At 38.5% G+C, this 18,956-nt stretch overlaps 1 protein-coding gene across 1 annotated transcript in view; it reads right to left on the bottom strand.

Moving 5' to 3' along the window:
* The window catches only part of MYO7A (myosin VIIA), a 778,803-nt gene that overhangs the window by 233,680 nt on the left and 526,167 nt on the right, over window positions 1-18,956 (bottom strand). Inside the window, exons 21-23 of the mRNA XM_086933887.1 lie at window positions 6,773-6,857; window positions 4,609-4,827; window positions 1,860-1,967 (exon numbers count right to left, since the gene is read on the bottom strand). Of these exons, the coding sequence (XP_086790013.1) occupies window positions 1,860-1,967; window positions 4,609-4,827; window positions 6,773-6,857 (412 nt within the window). The remainder of the gene's footprint in view (window positions 1-1,859; window positions 1,968-4,608; window positions 4,828-6,772; window positions 6,858-18,956) is intronic.

Genomic DNA, 18,956 nt, shown 5'->3' with positions numbered 1-18,956 from the left:
GCTGGGGAGGGGGGGGAGATCTAGAAGGAGGGGCAGGGAACGCCTGTATGAAGAGCATTGGATGAGGTGGTGTTTAGGGGGATTGCCAGGGGTGGGATGGAGGAGGAAAGAAAGAGAGAGAGCAGGCAGGATAGTTTTATTTTTAGGTCTCGTCTGTAACAGCACATGCGATGCATGCACTCTCGCTTACCAGAGATATTATATACAACAGGGGGCTTTCAGCCCAACCACTGCTTAACATTTGTTGGCTTCACTGTCACTCTTATTTACTGCCTTCTAATTGGCCAATGCATGCTTGCATGCTTCACTTCCTCTTCTTTCAGATAGAATATGGACCAAGTATTGATTGAATGATTCAGTGTGATTGCTGTGATGATATTTGCTTTCAAATTTATTTTTACTAAGACAAGGACATGGGCACAATTGCTTTCTCTACGTGATAGGACTTTTACGCCAAAAGTCATATTCCTTTTCTTTTTCACTTATGGAGAGATTAACTGGTTTTCTCAGAATCAAAGGGGTGTCGATCCCAGACCTAACAAGCAGTGACAAAGCCAATAGGTCTCACCTTTGAGACGATTTTCTCTGCCATCACCTTTTGTTCTTGCTGTATAGACTGGGCATTGCCCACTTTGGCAATGAATTGCAGGCTTCCTGTATAGCAGCATGGCTGCTGCGTAGCATGGCTAAAAATAATAATAATAAAAAAAGGACTGTAATGTATCCAGTGCTAATGCACTTTTTTAAATAATAAAATAATAAAAAAGCACATTAGGCCTGGATACATCATAGTGCTTTATTAAATTAGTTTTGGCAACAATGCAAAGCATTCACACTGCTTTACAGCTTGGGTTTGAAGCATTCCCAATGCCAATAGCTCTCAGGAGAGACCTATTTGCTTTGCCAATACTTGTTTATAATTACATGTGTATGTAAAAAACATAGGTGATAAACTGGACTACACTATTTTCCTATGGAATAAAAGATGAGAAAAAATATTACTTTTGTAGTTAAGAAATTAGAATTTTAGATTAAAAAACCCTTTGTTTGGTTAGAACCCATTCTGTCTGTAGAAGGGAGAGAATTTGGGAACACATTTTAAGACTCCCAAAATATTTAGAGAATATTTTAAGCACACAAATTGTAATCTCCTACACAGAGGTTTAATCCTCAAAATAAAATGAACAATTTAATTTCTGCCCTGTTTTTTGATACATGGGAAAAAATACCAAACAGTGAATGTAAATTGAAACCGCTAATCGATAAAATAAGATACAGAAAGATTACTCATTAGGTACATTAAGAACGACAGGATGTGGACTCATTGGGAAGGATAAGAACCAAAAGAATATATCACTTTTTTGGCAACAGATAGCATGCAGAGGTTGGCAGTATTATATGGGATAACAGAGGTTGTAGATATATTCCAGCCCATCTGTAGCCTTGGGTATTTGTTTGCATTATATGCCATGGGATAGGTTAAATCTTAATTTGTATGCTATAGTTTGAGTGAAGTTACAGGGAGAATGTTTTAGTGTATTACAGTGATAATGCATATGATTTTAGTAATATTGAACTGTCTGAATAGAATTTGCATATGTAGACAACCATGATTAATGCTTTTAACTTTGTATCACATAAATATATTTTTCTAAAATAAATTATCATCATCATGAATGTATCTTTGTATATTACAAGGACTTTAAAGTATATTGAAATTGGGTTTGTAGCATGTACAAATACATTACAAATTGAGAACCTGATTTTCCTATGGTTAAGACATACTTAAAGGATTTTTTGGAGAGTTCAATACCATGAAAATATGCAATTGTTAAACAAATACGGAATCTTGCATTTACCTGGTGTTTCTTTTCAGCTTCTTGCTTAGCCTTCTTGGCACTCATCTCCTTTTTAAAACGTTCTTCCTCAGCAAGTCGCATCTTTTCTGCTTCCAGGCGGCGGCGATACTGGAAAACATATGTTTAACTTGTTTAATAATTGTATATAAACCTCTTTGCAAAGACATATGAGAGACATTCAGTATTAAAAACCAGTACAATGCAACATACAATACAATATAGGTGGACTTTACAGCAGAGAAGTATGTCTGAGAAATTCCTTTAAAAAAACCTGAAGGTAAAGCATTATGTACTAGCACTAATGCTGGTTAAATGAACCCAAAAAGGGTTTTTGGGTTTTTAAAAAGGTCTCAGATCAATTGGTGTGCAAAATACGCGGACTGCATTGTTTGGGGCCTGGGTTTCATACCGTAGGCCTTGTTAGAGGTTTTTCAATAAGTAATGCACCCATCCTCCCTCAAGCGCCTTGAGACCCTCTGGGTGAGTAGTGCGCTATACAAATTTCTGAACTTGAACTATTGTCTTAGGCCTGGTTCTACTAGGGTTCACAGATATATTGTTGATAATATTTGAAAAATCTCAACTTAAACAGTGGTGCATTAGTTAAGTTGTGAAACTTTCTCAATATTTTCCAAATCTAATAATAACAATTGTTGTTTTATAAAGTATAAAAAACTCAGTATCTTGCCTATCGAGATCCGAAACCATATTATGTAAATTGGCAGTGACTACTGCTTGGTGGACGGTGGGGCTAAGTCTTAGAGGAAGTCTGTAAATTCCAAAACCTGGGGTGGAGCCGAGTGGATTCTACTGAAGCTAGGCACGTGGGTCTGTTTTTACATGGAGGTGTGCTATATCCAAAGCAAGGCCTGTCCTGTTGAAATGCAGCTTTTCAATATAAACTTGATTAATCTAAACTGGTAGTGGAAGGGTACACAGTGCTGAGAGTTAGGCCAGTGGTGCTGCTGGGGAGAAAAAAGCACTTGAAAATAAAATTACCTGCAAGGTTGTAAAATAGGCTCCTCAGATTGTTTTTCTAACTATCTACCCACCCAATATCTTTTTGATTGAATGGGTACTTGGGACATAATTAAAAACATGAGAATCTGGATTTTATTGGAAGTAATGATTCAATAGCATGAATATTCTGCCTACATGTTCCGGCCTTAAAGTATGCTTAAATCGGGTCAAAGGCCTTCGTCAGTGCTGTTAGATCTCAAGTATGAGTGCATTCTCGAACATGCAACTCAATCATGGAGAAACACAATCTACTACCTGGTCCATTTAATAGGTTCAGGATCACCCTCATGTACATAGGCAATACAGCGATGATGAGCAATCATGTAGATTAATTTGCCAGCATTACACCATGATGAATGTGTGACTACAGAAAGATGCCCTCCCCTCAGTCACCAATGGAATTCTCGTCAGACCCACAGTAGGGTGCTATTGAACCGCATAACTTTTGGGGTTTACCTGTAGATATTTTCCGGAAAACTCGATCCCAAGAATTATCCAGACAATTAATCTCCAGAACTCCCAAAAGCAGTAGAGTTCTCTCAGGTAGTATTAACCCACCTGGGTGTGGAGTGAACACCAATCAGGAAGCATGTTACAAATATCAGTGGAGCAGGTGTCGGCACCCAATCACTTTGTGATTTCTACAGCAGCAGAGGTCAAACTGGCAGGCAGTGGTGGCCCAAGTATAGTGTTATGTTGTACAGAATAGAGAGATTCATGAATATGGTCTTTAAAATTCTGCCCAGTTTTTGTAGGTGTTTCAGAGTTTGTTATAAAAATGACAATGATTACTACTCATAATAATTTATTACAAGGTGACTAGTGACTTTATATTTTCCCATGCCATATACACAAAACTACCCAACTTATATTCTGAGAAGTTTCTCACTGAGAAAGGAGATTGATTTCAAAACCATCATCATGGACATGCATGGTATAATACAAAGACTTATACCTCATTCATTTAAAAGGAAAATGAAGAGTATAGTATGTGAATCTAGAGACGTGACTATTGGTGTATCCATGAGACTACAAAAATAAAAAAAGGATTACATGCTGGTTGGCTACTTTCTCTGATGTGACCTGGATTTAAAAAGTACAAATTGTGTTCATAACAGATGGATCAATTGGGTTGTTTTACAAAGGAAATCGGAAAAATAGAGGTGGAGGAACTCAATGTATGTATTACTGCTTTCATTTTATATTTGATGTACTTCCCCATTTAAAGCCCTGATTTACAAAGATTTTGCTGAGACTCTTACATTACACCTGAATTTTAGAATTAAGGCAAAAGTACTCCTGGCTTATTTCTGAAATTCATGAGTAAGTCAGTAGTACTAAAAGAGTCAACCTGACTTCCACGTACACCAACCTTAATGAATCGGCGTTTGGTGCCCTCCTGTTGCATACGAGTACTTTTGCATTTATAAAGAAAGAGGCACAGGAAAGCAGAGTCTCATGATATCTACTATTTTAAACCAGTTTCAAGTGTGAAAGGTGCTTTGCTTCCCAGCTCCCTCCAATCCTATAAAATGAGTGGGATATTTTTCAAAATCCTTGACCTGAGCACCAGCTCCCCTATAGAGACTCACTACGTACAAAACTTACTTTTCCACATATCTCCTGCAAGACATTTGATATCAGCTGTTTGACAATGAAAGGCTACTAAATAATTAAAACATGAATGTAAATATGCAAGAAACTACCTTGTGGGCTAGCCACTGCTTACCTCTCCCTTCAGGCGTTTATACAGCCTACGTGCTATCATGCCTCTGGAGTAGGCTTGGATGGTATAGACTGCCCAGAGTCGATGTCGGAAGGCCTTCCGCACCAGGAATCCTCTGCATCGTGCCTGGAACTCACAGATCCGCTTACGAGCCACGTGATACTGCTTATGGAGCTTGCGAGAACGGTAAAGGGCCTGCAGCCTCAAAAACCCAATTTTCATCTATATTAAAGGAAAAAGATTAACAATATTTTTTTTATTATTCACCTATACCTAGGGTTTTAGAGAGTGTGGTCCAGGACTTAGGCGTCATTAGTGTGATGTGCAAAAATGCAATGATTGGTCCACCCAGAAAGAACAAAATTGTCTAAATGTAACAGAGAAAATGTTTACACATACTAATTATGCAAACAAATGAAGCAAATTTGGTGCCTCCGGAAACTTTAGCAAGCTATTTTCATTAATGACACCATACTTTGTGTCACCATCCTGTGATGCAATATTTTGGGAGATATATTCTCAAATAGTTTTAGGGCACATTACTGGACTTTTTGGGAGCATTATGGCATAGAATGGTATGCATTTGGCAAATAAAGGGTATTTTATTGAATCATTCCCATTGCCATGAAGCTTGGGGATTATTGTGCAAAACACTATTTAAGGCAATTACCAAATGAATACTTTTATCAAGGAGCCTACTTCAGGTAGAGATATCTATGTTTATTTGCTAGGCAAGACAATGCTGTTAGCCTCAAGAAATCTCGAATCGTAGATTAACATTTACAGTACGGAAAGTCGGTGAATTTTTACACTCTCCTCCTCAGAAACCATGTGAATTTTCAGACTAAGAAGGCAATTGATCAGACATATATATTTGTCACTTCGTTGGTCATTTTATGTGTCCATGTAACCTGAAGATGAATTTACTGGTCTACAATCTTCAGCCTCATTCATGTTTTAAAGAGCAGATCATTTACCACTTACATTTTTAAGCATCCTCGATTGGCTACATTGACTACATGGACTAAATAAGAACTTGTACCAGACATTTTTCACCCACTGTACACCTTCTCCTGGAATCACTGTTCTTATCCAATATTGATTATTTAGATGGCTACTTCTCACATTGCTACTAGGTGCAATCATGTATCTACCCAAAGTAAATCAGAGCTTTTTGTACTATCTGTAAAATCAGTGATTAGATAAACAAGCCTTGTGTTTGAATTCCAGTTTTATAGCCCATTTGCTTAAAGCTTGAATTTGGGGTACACTATTTCAACTTCCCAGTGGCTCCTTTGCTTGATATTTTCTCATTTATAGGGGCGGATGAAAGAGTTACATTAGTAGTATAAAAAGAATTCAACTTTAGTATGGAAATGCTCCAACTTTACATACTTCAGGTTGAGGTAAGAACATACAATGCATGTGGCAGAATGAGCAATTTCACTTCTTGTTTGTCATTTAAATATTTAAGTGGTGTTTTTATATGGGGAAATCTGCTATGCCATATCACTGTTCCTGCTTCCGCCTGCCCTTTCTGATCTAACCTCACCCACCCATTCCTTCTCGAATATACCAAACAAGGCTTTCTTTGAAACATCATTCCATTGTGCTATGTGCAGCCATCTCCCATTCCTTGTGCAGTCACAGTTTACCTGACTAAATTGGCATTTCTTCCAATTTGGAGATCTGGTGGCTGTCATCATTGTAGACCAAATGTCTTTGTTTCCAGCTCTGAGCTCTGAGCTGCAGCTGTCTGTTTGCCTGCCGGCCCCTGTGAAGCATTGCGCTGCTTGTGACAGTCTTCATGTTTTCTGTGACTTGTTTCATGAATTAATTTTCTATGATTTTTATTTGGTGGACAGCTTTTCCTCTGAGTTAATTTAGGTAGAATTACAGTCTGTAACATTAATTAGGTGGACCGAAAGACACCCACCATGGGATTAAAAGGTACATGCCTTTTCCTTTAAACACCATGCCCTATCAGTAACAAAAAGAAAGTACAGTAAAATAGGATGGCTATGGATAATATCCCTTACAAATGGCTGTCTTTCAATAATTGTTCCTTGTGCATTGTACAATAAAACATCAAATTAAGTCTGATACAAGAGATTAGATTGAGGGAGGAGAAAAAGGCAGAGGTGAAAGATGCTCTGTAAATACTTACTACTGTGTAGTTCCTTCTGCAGTTGTGCCCCCGCCAGTATCTCTGAATCAGCAAGACAGATTTTTTAACTTTCAAAAAATTGGACCTGAAAAAGTTGATGCCAAAGAATTATTTTTTTATAAAGTCAAGTTCTACTCATAGTAGACGTTCTAAAACAGTATCTTTCCATTTCCATATAGCATTAAATTCTTGAAGCTGCTATTCTATTTGATTTTCAAACTGTACCATATCATTTAGAAATATAGAGGCTATTGAGTATTTGATGGAAGGAGACACTATCACCTGCCAAGGTTCAGCCACCAGCTTTCCAATTGCAAGGCAGGTGTAGCGGTGGGGATTCCATTAAATCGATGTGAGGATCCCGGCACTCCGTCAAGCGAGCAATCAACCAATCACTTGCCAGGTTAGAATGTGGGGGTATTACTTGCTTCCTTATTCGGACTTTACCAAATGGAAATGAAGGATGGAAGTGGGATGATGGGTTATTCCTGATCTGAGGTGGGGATACCAATCCTTCGAGGGAGTGCTAAGACCAGGGAATTTCTGGGATTCACTTCCTGGCATGAGCACACTCTCCCCGGGGCTGGGACAAGAATTCATACAGGATTTTCCCCTGTCCTCCCAAGCACATGTCGCAGGGTGAGGATCTCAGAGGCACGTGGTGCCCCTAACCACTGCATGTGAGGTTATTCCCTGGACTACCCTTCTGCCATGGGGTATTTGCACCCAGCAGGGAAGGTAATCATATCGATTACTCAAACCACCCCCCTTGGGAATCCAGGGGCCCAAGGCTATCCACCAGCTAAAGGTTTTGCCAGATAGCCCTTTAGGGCAATCCAAGTAGAGAATGGACATCTGCATGATGGTTTCTGAACTACCATGCAGGTGTCTACCTCTGTAATTAAGGGGTAAGGCCACCAGCAGCCTAGACTAAATAACTAGAGGAATAGTTGTGTGTTTTAGACCTGGGAGGAGATGGGGAGGCCCACCCATTAATATCTAAATGGGGACTTACATTTTTTCAAAATGATCATGCCCTGCTATGGCGGTCTGGTGTAGCTGTGCCTCACTGAAAATTAGATATTAATGCATACCGCACTTTCACTAACTGGATATTTTGACTGGTTGTGCTTTTCTCTGAATCTTTTATTCCCCACACTGATTCTAATTTTTTGGAAGATACTCAAAAAAGGTTACTTTGTTTTAGTTATACGAGGAAACCCTTTCCCATTTGCATAATTCACTGCAAATTTTACATGCCTAATTTGGACTTAGGGGTGCAAGATGACCACATTGCGTGAATTCAGAATCCTGTTCGACATAATCAGGATTAGTGGATTTGCAAAGTGCATCAGCAGTGGATTATCTGCATTTACAAATGGTGCTGGGTTGAGTTGGTAGGGATGCGTGTTATGAGTTATCTGAAAAGGTTTACACATTTAGTGCTGGGCTGAGTAGGTAGGCATGTGTGTTATGGGTTATCTGAAAAGGTATGTGAACGCTCACAGACTCATAGGTTTGTGGGTACTTGTGTCCAATTAATAGGCAGTACTTCACCCTGGAAACATAGAGAAATGTACCCCTCTCAAAAACATGAGTAAATGTATTTATAGGATGGAAATGGGAGAATAACAACTCCATATTTTATAGAGTATATTAGAAGGGTGTCCTCTACAGAAACAGATAGTTTCTCTACAGTGAAACAAAATGCACACATTCAGGGAGGCCTTTTGTTTTTGTTTTATTTTATACTGGGCATTTCCTCAGTGGGCTGGAGCCTTGGAGGCTGGTTTTGAAAGCCCAGGGCTGTTCTTGATGCCTCTGTTACTTTCCAATGTTAATTCAAGTAGACACAGGAAGGCTTCAAGAGACAAAGAGATAGAGGGACGGAGGGGTGTGGAAGGTCGAGAATCAGTCAGAGAGGGAGAATAAAGAGAGGAGAGAAGGAGCGAGAGAGAGGGAATGGATGGATGCGGAGAGAGAGAGAGAGAGAGAGGGGGAATGGATGGATGCAGAGAGACAGAGAGAGAGAGAGAAAGAGATAGCGAGAGGAGATGAAGAGAGCAGGGCTGTTTTGAACATTTCTGCCAGGTCTGATTCATGTCCCCTAGTCTGGCCCTGCTCAAATACATTAACACGTGCCACAGAATTCCATGAGTCTTTAGAGATATGTTGCAGGTAACAAAAAAGTCAGTAATTTGCTTCAAACACTGGCATATTTCCAATGTAGTATTTAACCCATTGGTAGAATGTTGTACTCTTTATTTCTTTGGTTTTTTTTGTGGTCCTGTAGAAAACCTGAAACAAAGATGTCTGAAAAGCCAGCCTTCCTTTTACATTTTTAAGTGATATTTAAGTGTTTTACACTGGAAACTGCTTTTTAGAGCATCCAATGGCTCTGGAAGAAAGCATTGTGATATTACAACTCAAAAGTAGAGTACCAATACCAGTTTCAAGTAACTAATGATGGCACAACTATACTGTAATAAGAAGGCTGGCAACAGGCTTCTATACATGGATTGCAGGCTTCCATCTACGACATACCCACACTCATATCATCAATCACAACAGTTGTAAAGTTAATCTGATCAATGTTAAATATTAGTTGCACATCACATGAGAACAGGCATCCTAAAGATCTATAAAGGGCTATCATTCTCAAACAATTGAAAGTAGAGCAATGTGGGTCAAATTATGTTAAATACTACTTCACGTAGGGGGAGTAGTTTGTCCCCCAAAGTGATGGCATGATTCAGTGGAAACTGAACTCTCGTCTTATTCTGGTGGTAAATCTGGTATATAGATGTCAGTCCCTAGTCCGGTGCATAGTTACACAGCGGAGGACCATAAGAGCGATGGGTATGTATGAGCTCATTTTTAAGGTGGACACTCTCGTGCAAATAGCCCCTGCTGCCAGTAAAAGTGTTGCTGCAGGGAGTGAGATAATAGAGGATCACAGGCATGTGAATGATAATGAAGTGCCACTCGGTGTGTAGTTGGTGTTCCTGTAACCCCAGCTATAGCTCTTTGAAACGATGCACTCTATAAAGGGGTCCTGGAAAACAGGTTTGATTGAAGAACTTCTTAACACTCCGGAGTGAGAGCAGCTACACAGCAACTGACCAATAGTTCTCAACACACCACTTACAGTCCAGCAATTTTTGGAAAACCCGGGGCCGAAGTGCATTACAACATTATGTAAATTCAAACCTCTCTTCTACTGCCATCAGTCAACTACTTCCCTTTAGATGACCCTAGAGTTTAGAAGTCCTATAAAAACACACTTCTTTACAGTTACTCTCACAATGTCAAGCGGATCACTGACACAATATCGAGGTAAAAATATAGATTGCCAAAATATTGACTTCCTATCTCCAAACAGGTAAGTACAAAAATATCGAATCAAAAATATCGATGTAAAAAATATAGATAGTCAAAAGTCTTTTTATTGACATTTTTTACATTATATACACAAGCTCCTCCCTCCCACCCCCGACCCCCAAGACCAATAACATACAAAAAGATTTATTACATTCATAAATCTGAAATTGATACATTAAAGTTCATTAAAACATATAGGCGGAGGCGACGGCTGAACCATAATAAAAAAAGTAGTAATAAAAATTGATAGATACAAGGCGACCTATGTATGTCTCTGAATCCACTGCAGCAGCGGTGCCCAGATCTGCATACCCTTTCTTCTTTTATTAGATCCTTTATTTTTATAGATTGCGACCTCAAAGCTGCAGGTCGCAAGTAACCTAGCCCTCCATTGTAGGAAGGCAGGTGGATTGGGATCAAGCCATGTTGAGGCAATACAGAGTCGGAGGATTGCCATGGCCACAAAGATCAATCCCTGCATGTTTTTCTGCCACTCGCAGTTTGCTACCCCTAACATAATTTCCTCGGTTGAAACATCCACTCTTATTTGGCACACTTCAGATAAGAATTCAGATATATCTTTGATCAGAATAATAAGCGTGTTACATGTTGCAAACATATGTATAATATCAGCCCCAAATTATGCACAACGTGGACACATAGTTCCCTTCTCTATCGCCCATTTTGCAATTTTCTCAGGTGTATAATATAGGCGAAAGAATGTTTTATAACATAGTGCTTGTAATTTTATCGACATTAGCGGAGTTTGGGCTAATTAATAGGCGCGACGGGGGATAGTTGGCTGAACTCCCAACTCGATCTGCCAGAAAGAGTACTGTTTGTCCATATCATCTGGAGAAACCGAGTTCAGGATTTCCTATATTTCCCCAATCTTAGGTGTGTTTTTTTACAAAGATTATCAATCAGTTGATTATTCTGGAAATTGCACCACCTGCCATTTTTCTTTGCTAAAAAATCTCTAACCTGCAGGAACTTAAAAAAATCCCTGTGGCTAATATTAAATTCTGCATGTAGATCTTCAAACATCTTAAAGCCTCCTGGTGCATAAAAACAGACCAACTGTACCACTCCGGCCGAAACCCATCTATTGATGCAGCTATCCTGAAAAATTTCTGGTAGATCACTATTACGGCTCACTGGAGTATAGTATGAGTATCGCCCAAACCCCAAGGGCCTATGTACATTACTCCCCAATTTTTACACCCCTGCAATAGTTTTAAACGTAACTTTCTTAAAATAGCTATTGTTTACATGCCGCCAGAAGCAGCCAATACATTCTTCTGCTAGTATAATTTCTTGCAAGGTCGGGATCGCTTGTCTGATATGATAATGAGAGATCATTTTAACACAATATTTTAGGACGGTGGCCCAATAATAAAGTTTAAAAATAGGCAGAGATAATCCTCCTCTTTCCTTTGGTAACATAATCCATTTAAGTGCCCGTCTGGGTTTCTTATATCCCCAAATAAAACTAGAAAACATAGAATCTATAGTTTTAAAAATTTGGGGAGGAAACTCAAGACAAATTGTTCGGAAGAAATATAAAAAACGGGGCAAAAAATAATCTTAATCACATTACAACGACCACCGATAGTCAGATGTAAATTATTCAGTCGGATCAGCTCTTTCTTAGTACGTGATATCAGTGGGGTCATGTTGTTATCAACAATATTTTCAATTTTGGCATTTATTTTAACGCCTAAATATACGGCCTCATCGGTCACTCTTGAGTCTCTCATCGTAATTTTGTTATTAGGAACAATCTCGGTTTTGTTGGAGTTCAATTTATAACCCGAGACTAACCCAAACCGATATGCCTCTTCTTCTATCACAGGCATGGCTAAATTGGGATCTCTAGTAACAAGCGCGATATCATCGGCGTATGCTAAGATTTTAGTATTATGATTGCGTATTTGAATCGGTGGTATTGATACTAGGTTCTCCAGCCATCGGATGAATGGGTCAATATATATCGCGAAAAGAAGAGGGGAGCAATGGCATCCCTGCCTCGTTCCCCTCAAAATCGCAAAATTCTCTGATAGAAGCCCATTAACCAATACCCTGGTGCTTGGTTTATTGTATAGCCTTTGGGTAGCCTTGATGAATCTGTTGGTGATTTCACAATGAGACATTGCAGCCCATAAAAATCTCCAGGAGACCCTCTCAAACGCCTTCTCTGCGTCGAGCAGGATAAGCGCCATAGGGTCTCCTGTTGACTCCGTATATTCAAATAAAGAGATTACCCGTTGTATATGGTCAGTTGTTGACCTTCATGGTATAAACCCATGCTGGTAATGTGATACTACTTTATTTATTTTAGGTGCAAGTCTAGCTGCTAAAAGTTTCGAATACATTTTGGAATCACCGTTGATCAATGTAATAGGACGGTAAGATCCTAAATCGAGACAGTTTTTTTTTTCAGGAACACCACAATCTTAGCTTCTGACCATGAGGCCCTCCCCCTGAAATATATGAATAAAGAGTTCTACCATTATCATTTTTAACTGGTCAATAAATTTCATATAGAACTCTGTAGGGATCCCGTCCAATACTGCCGCCTTTCCACTAGATAACAAATTTAAAGAGTTGAGAATCTCTTTCCAAGTAGGTAATTCATCCAGTATATCCTGGTCTTCCTTCTCAAATCTAGTCCCTGGGATTGCATTTAGATATAAATCAGGGTCCCCCAGCCCCATAGTAGGTTCTGTGTATAGATCTTGATAAAAACTCTGGAACGATGCCCTTACTTCAGATGGTTCCGATCTTAAGCCTAGTCTGGGATCCCGAATTTCTTTTATAATGCTAGTTGATGTCTCCTCTCTTATACGTACTGCCAGCTGATGTCCAACCTGTTCACTTAGCTCATATACTTTCTCTTTATATGTAGATGTTTTGATGATAGCTTTTTCCACTATTATTTCTGATATAAGATTCCTAGCTATGGCTACCTGAGTCAGAACGTTATCTATCACCTGGCCCTGTTGTGTTACTATGATCAAGTCCTTCTCACTTTCGCTCAGATTTTCTTGTAGTGTTGCCATATGAAGTTTCCCTTCCCTATTTGATCTAAGTGAAAATTGCAGTGTCTTGCCCCTAATGCCAGCCTTCAGGGTGTCCCAAACTATCGAAATAGGCACACAACCCAGATTGTTCTCAATAAATCCCGGGATCCACCCCCTCATGTGTTGACAATAGTTTTCATTCTTCAATAATGCCCTCTCAAATGTCCAGTTCATAGATGGATGGCTATTCTGGGTGCATAATAAGTTTAACATTAGTGGATTATGGTCCGACAATACACGCGGGAATTTTTCTATCGAACACAAAAATTTCAATGGGTTCGACATAAACATATAGTCTAACCATGAATGTCGACAATGAGGATATGAGTAAAAGGTGAATCCAGGATCTCCATTATGATTATGTTGCCACCCATCTATTAGGCCATGTATAATGCACATCTTTTAGTGCTTGGAAGACTCTTGGTTTTCTACAGTGATATTTGAATTCAGGACCAATTTTCAAATTCCCTGGAAGATGTAAGTTGAGATCCCCGCAAATGATCAGTGGTAGGGGCCAGTGTGTTAGCTCGTTGGGTATATCAGTCAGCATCTCTGGTTCATCAGAGACGCTCCCATAGATGGTGCAAAGTGTCAGCTTATTTAGCCCATTATTATACAAACATTCAGTGATTGCCCATCTACCATATTTATCAGACAACACTCTATTGAATTGGAGCCCCCCCTTTGCTAAGATCGCCACCCCCTTAGTTTGGACGCCCTGTGTTGAAGCAATAATAAGTTTACACCCCAATGTTTTAAGCAAATATTGCTGAGATCCTTCAATATGTGTCTCTTGCATACAGACGATATTATCTTCCATTGATTTCAACCCCACTGCAACCTTCTGCCTTTTTTTAATATCATTGAGGCCACAGATGTTAAGTGAAACTATTTTTAGCACAACCATGTTATTATTAGAGCTATTATGAATTGTTTAATGTACTCATCATTATATATTTGTCTGTATGCCCCACAGCAGTGTTTCTTCCACCCTTCCTGTACTCGAAATCCCTTAGCCTTGTGCCCCCCCTTCTCCCTCAACCCCTCCCTTGGCCCCCCTCATTCCCCCCCTAACCATCCTATGATGCTTCCTGGGTCCCCGGTACCCAGGTGTGGGCGTCTGTGTGGTCCAAGCGCCTCAGCACGCCCAGTGTATGCTTGGTTTGTACGGGTGGGGTCAGTTATAAAATTATACATTTACCCTGAACCTTTATGAGAAAATAAATATTTGTACCATATTTTTAGTTCACATGCTTTTAAAGTTTCCCCCTCCCCCACCCTTACTGATTACTCCCCATGCTTTTACGCTTATAGTCAAATTGCTGATTTGCACTGGTTTTTTTTGTTTTTGTTTTTTTGTTATGATTTTCTTGAATTTCCTTTCCCAGTCTCTGAAATTTCTCTTAGGTAAGCTTCGGCTTGGATTTCGCTTATGAAGCTTCTTGTTGATCCCTTGTATACTATTTTCATTCGGGCCGGATTTTGCAGGAAGACTGTTGCTCCAATTTTTTCAAAGGGCGGTAATAATTGTCTCATTCTCCACCTTCTCTCAACGGTGGCGTGGGCAAATTCTGGTCTGCCAAAGAACATAAAGTCTTTGTGTTCCCTCTGCTTTGTAGGCCTTGCCAGATCATAGATGGCTTCTCGTAGGAGGAAGTTCCCAAAGTGGACCAACATAGCCCGAGGATATTGACGTGACTTTTGAGAATGTTTGGGTAGCGTCAGAGGGAATCGATGGACACGCTGAATTTCTCTATCCATATCCCAGGTGCCGAGTTCCGGGAAGGCTGATTTTAGTAGATTGACCAGAGAGCCCCTGGGTCATTCCCCTCAAAGCCTTCAGGTATTCCCAGGAACCTCAGATTATTTCTTCTTGATCTATTTTCATGATCTTCAACTTTCATCATGAGGTCCTTTATAATTCCATCATGCTCATTCTCCTGTTTTTGCAGCTTAATTACATCAGTTTCCAGATTTTCTGCACGCCCTTCCACTGAGGACATTCTATCCGAAATCTCAGCACAGATATTGCCCACTTTTTTAATTGCCTCTTGCAGGTTTTCAATGTCAGGGTGATTCCTTTGGGTATCTTTTTTAATGTCCTTATGGAAATTTTTAATGAAGCTTAGCACTTCGCTCAGCAAAGGCTCAACAGTTGTTCCTGAGCCCCGTCTATTTCCAGATTGCTTTTGACTTCTCCCTTCTGCCTCATCTAGGCTGCACTGCTGAAGATGTTCTGCTACTCCCGACGATTTTGAGGTCGGACTTTTTCGTATTGATTTAGGTCTTGCTCTTATATGGTCAGTGTTGCTACTGTGATCTGTAGTCTCTTCATTTATTGAGTTACATCTTGTCTCTTGCCCTCTTTTTTTCCAGTTTTTTCCTTGAATTCGTCAGTGGACCAGTTTCACTAACTTTTCTGGACTCATTGGAGTCTAAGATCTCCGAGGTTGCTACATCTGGTATTTGGTCATCATTTGTTTCACTTGTTTTGCTTGTTTTGCTTGAAGTGGACATCCCTGTTTCATATATGTCTGAGTCCGAGGCTGATTCCTCGGAAAATACGTTATTTCCTAACTGTAGCATTGTCCCCAGCAAAGACGTTTGCACACGGGGAGAAGAAGAGGTTTTCTCATGGCTCGATGCTCCCCTTGAGTACTTAGGGAGATTCTCTCTTTTCTTAATTTGCTCACTTTGCTCGATTGTGGTTGTAATTATAGTTGTATTTGTAAGTGCCCTAATCTCTTCATTTCCCAGGATTGGGTCTACCATCTGATTTCCTGATTTCGGGCCTTGAGCATTTTTTTCCCCCTCCATATTGATTTGCTCCAAAGACGCACCAGAGTCGTCCCCACAAGTACCACTCACATTGCCTGCTTGATTGCTCTGTAGTTTTTCAAATTTTGCAGAATTGATTGGTCCTGCCATGGCTAGCGGACTAAAGATGTTAGAAATCCTAGGCTGAGAAGACGTAAAAACACTTAAAATACTTAAATAACATTAAAACTAATAGATAATTAACATAATTTAAAAAAAACCTTATATATATATATATATATATATATATATATATATATATATATATATATATATATATATATATATATATATATATATATATATATATATATATATTAACATAGTATTAATATTAAAATATGCAATATATTTACCATAGGATAGCGAGAGAGTTACATTTACTATTACCACTCCAGTGAGTGCAACAGTAGAAAAAACATTGGATATCGTAGCAGTAAACATTACTATTCCCACTCCAGTGAGTGCAACAGTAGGGAAAGCGTTGGATAGCGTAGGGGTAAAAATTACTATTCCCACTCCAGAGAGTGCAACAGTAGGGAAAGCGTTGGATAGCGTAGGGATAACAATTACTATTCCCACTCCACGGAGTGCAACAGTAGGGAAAGTGTTGGATAGCGTAGGCATGAAAATTATTATTCCCACTCCAGTGAGTGCAACAGTAGGGAAAACGTTGGATAGCGGGAGGGTAAAAATTACTATTCCCACTCCAGAGAGTGCAACAGTAGGGAAAGCGTTGGATAGCGGGAGGGTAAAAATTACTATTCCCACTCCAGTGAGTGCAAAAGTAGGGAAAGCGTTGGATAGAGTAGAGGTAAAAATTACTATTCCCACTCCAATGAGTGCAACAGTAGGGAAATCGCTGGATAGCGTAGGGGTTAAAATTACTATTCCCACTCCAGAGAGTGCAACAGTAGGGAAAGCATTGGATAGCGTAGGGATAAAAATTACTATTCCCATTCCAATGAGTGCAACAGTAGGGAACGTAAATACTTCATATAGAATGAAAATTAATTAAATATTAATACCAATTAATTGTTTTAAAAATTATTATTAGTTTTTTATAATAAATTAATTTCAACAAAAATAACCAATAAATAAATTTAAAAATGGCATTATTTATAATTAAATTACTTCCCACCCTATTCCCCTATAAACCCAGAACCCACTACTGAAAAGAAATTAATACAATTAACATGATTAACATTTAATCAATTAATTAAAATTAATTAACAATTATATTTTAATTACGTACCAATTATTAATTAATTAAGAATGAATTACCAATTTTATTTTAATTAATTACCAATTAATCAATTAATTAAAATTAATTACCAATTACATTTTAATTAAATACCAATTAATAATTAACTCAACATTAATTCAAAATAAATACCAATAAATAGATTGACATATTTAATTAATTTTAATTAAATTACTTCCCACCCTATTCCCTATAAACCCACAACCCGCTACAGAAAATACATTAATATAATTAACATAATTATCAATTAATCAAACTGAATTCCCAATTAAATTTGAAATAATTACCAATTAATAATTTATTAACAATTAATTCAAAATAAATACCAATAAATAAATTAACATATTTAATTAATTATAATTAAATTACTTCCCACCCTATTCCCCTATAAACCCACAACCTGCTACTGATTTATATTACGTAAAAATAAAATACCATAAAATTAATTAATTAAAATAAATTATAAAATAAATATACACTTTTCACACATATAGTAACATAAAAAACACTTTAAAAAATGTATATTAACGTACTTACCTCTAATTCGATATTTTTGTAGTCTATGTTCTGTCCATTCGATATTTTGTCCATTCTATATTTTGGAATCGATAATAATGCTATTCTAGTCCATATTTTTGTAGTCTATATTCTGTCCAGTCGATATTGTGTCCATTCTATATTTTTGAATCGATATTAATGTAATTTGAAATAAAAAACTCGATATTTTGACTGTATACCATGTCAAGCATTGGGTCATTTTCCAGCTCTTCAATTTTATAGACATGGTACCTTGTTCAGTTTTTGATGCATATTTGTAAACAGCCAAGTCCTGTGTTCAGAGTTTTTACATATGTAATATTATATTAATCGATTAAAACTGATGGGCTTTGCGTAAAGATTGTTTTTATAGTAATTGTTCCACATTTATTTTAACACTTTCTCTTGTACATTACAGAGTAAACATTGCAGCTCTTTTATTCAAAAGGGAAACCTTTTCATATTAATCCAACCTGGTGCATTCTCCAAGTCAACAAATAATATTCTCAAAAATGAGTGAGGCCTTATGGCCCTCTTGAAATGCACAATAAGTACTGAATGAATGCCCATGAAAACACTATGGGTCTCATTTAGAGGGTGGTGAAGTAGAAGTTTTAACGATGGGGGAACCACGGAATTTCCCACAGCAGAGCTTCAGAAGCTTTTGGAATGGTGGCCAGGTCGCATTGATCGTAAGCCTACACTATTTAAGGTGGGGCTACTATCGCTGATTTTCCCTGCTTCTTTCTGCCACCAGTGGCACGGTGAACCCAGGCAGGAAAAACAAACAAACAAACAACCTAGAGGGACTAGGAGTGATCAAGGTCCAGCACACAAAAACACACGCAACTCTAATAATACCCAGAAAAAGAGTGCTGTTCCTAAATATAAAGACTATGCTACCACCATTTGTCTACCCTAGCGGTCGACAGGTTAGAAGGGGTACTTTAATCATCAGAGCAAGAGCTCTCACCCACCCAGAGGAGTGGCATGCTTCACCATCTGGCTAGCTCATCCGTGGGCCAGAGCTGCAATGCGCAGTGTTTCCCTATTTAGGGGCTCTTTACGGGATATCTTTTTTATCTCTGTTTGCTGTGTCCTT

This window comes from Lissotriton vulgaris, chromosome 8 (assembly GCF_964263255.1).
Source record: "Lissotriton vulgaris chromosome 8, aLisVul1.2, whole genome shotgun sequence".
NCBI classification, from domain to species: domain Eukaryota; kingdom Metazoa; phylum Chordata; class Amphibia; order Caudata; family Salamandridae; genus Lissotriton; species Lissotriton vulgaris.
Note: the sequence above shows the minus strand (reverse complement) of the source record. Positions and strands in the feature narration are given on the sequence as shown.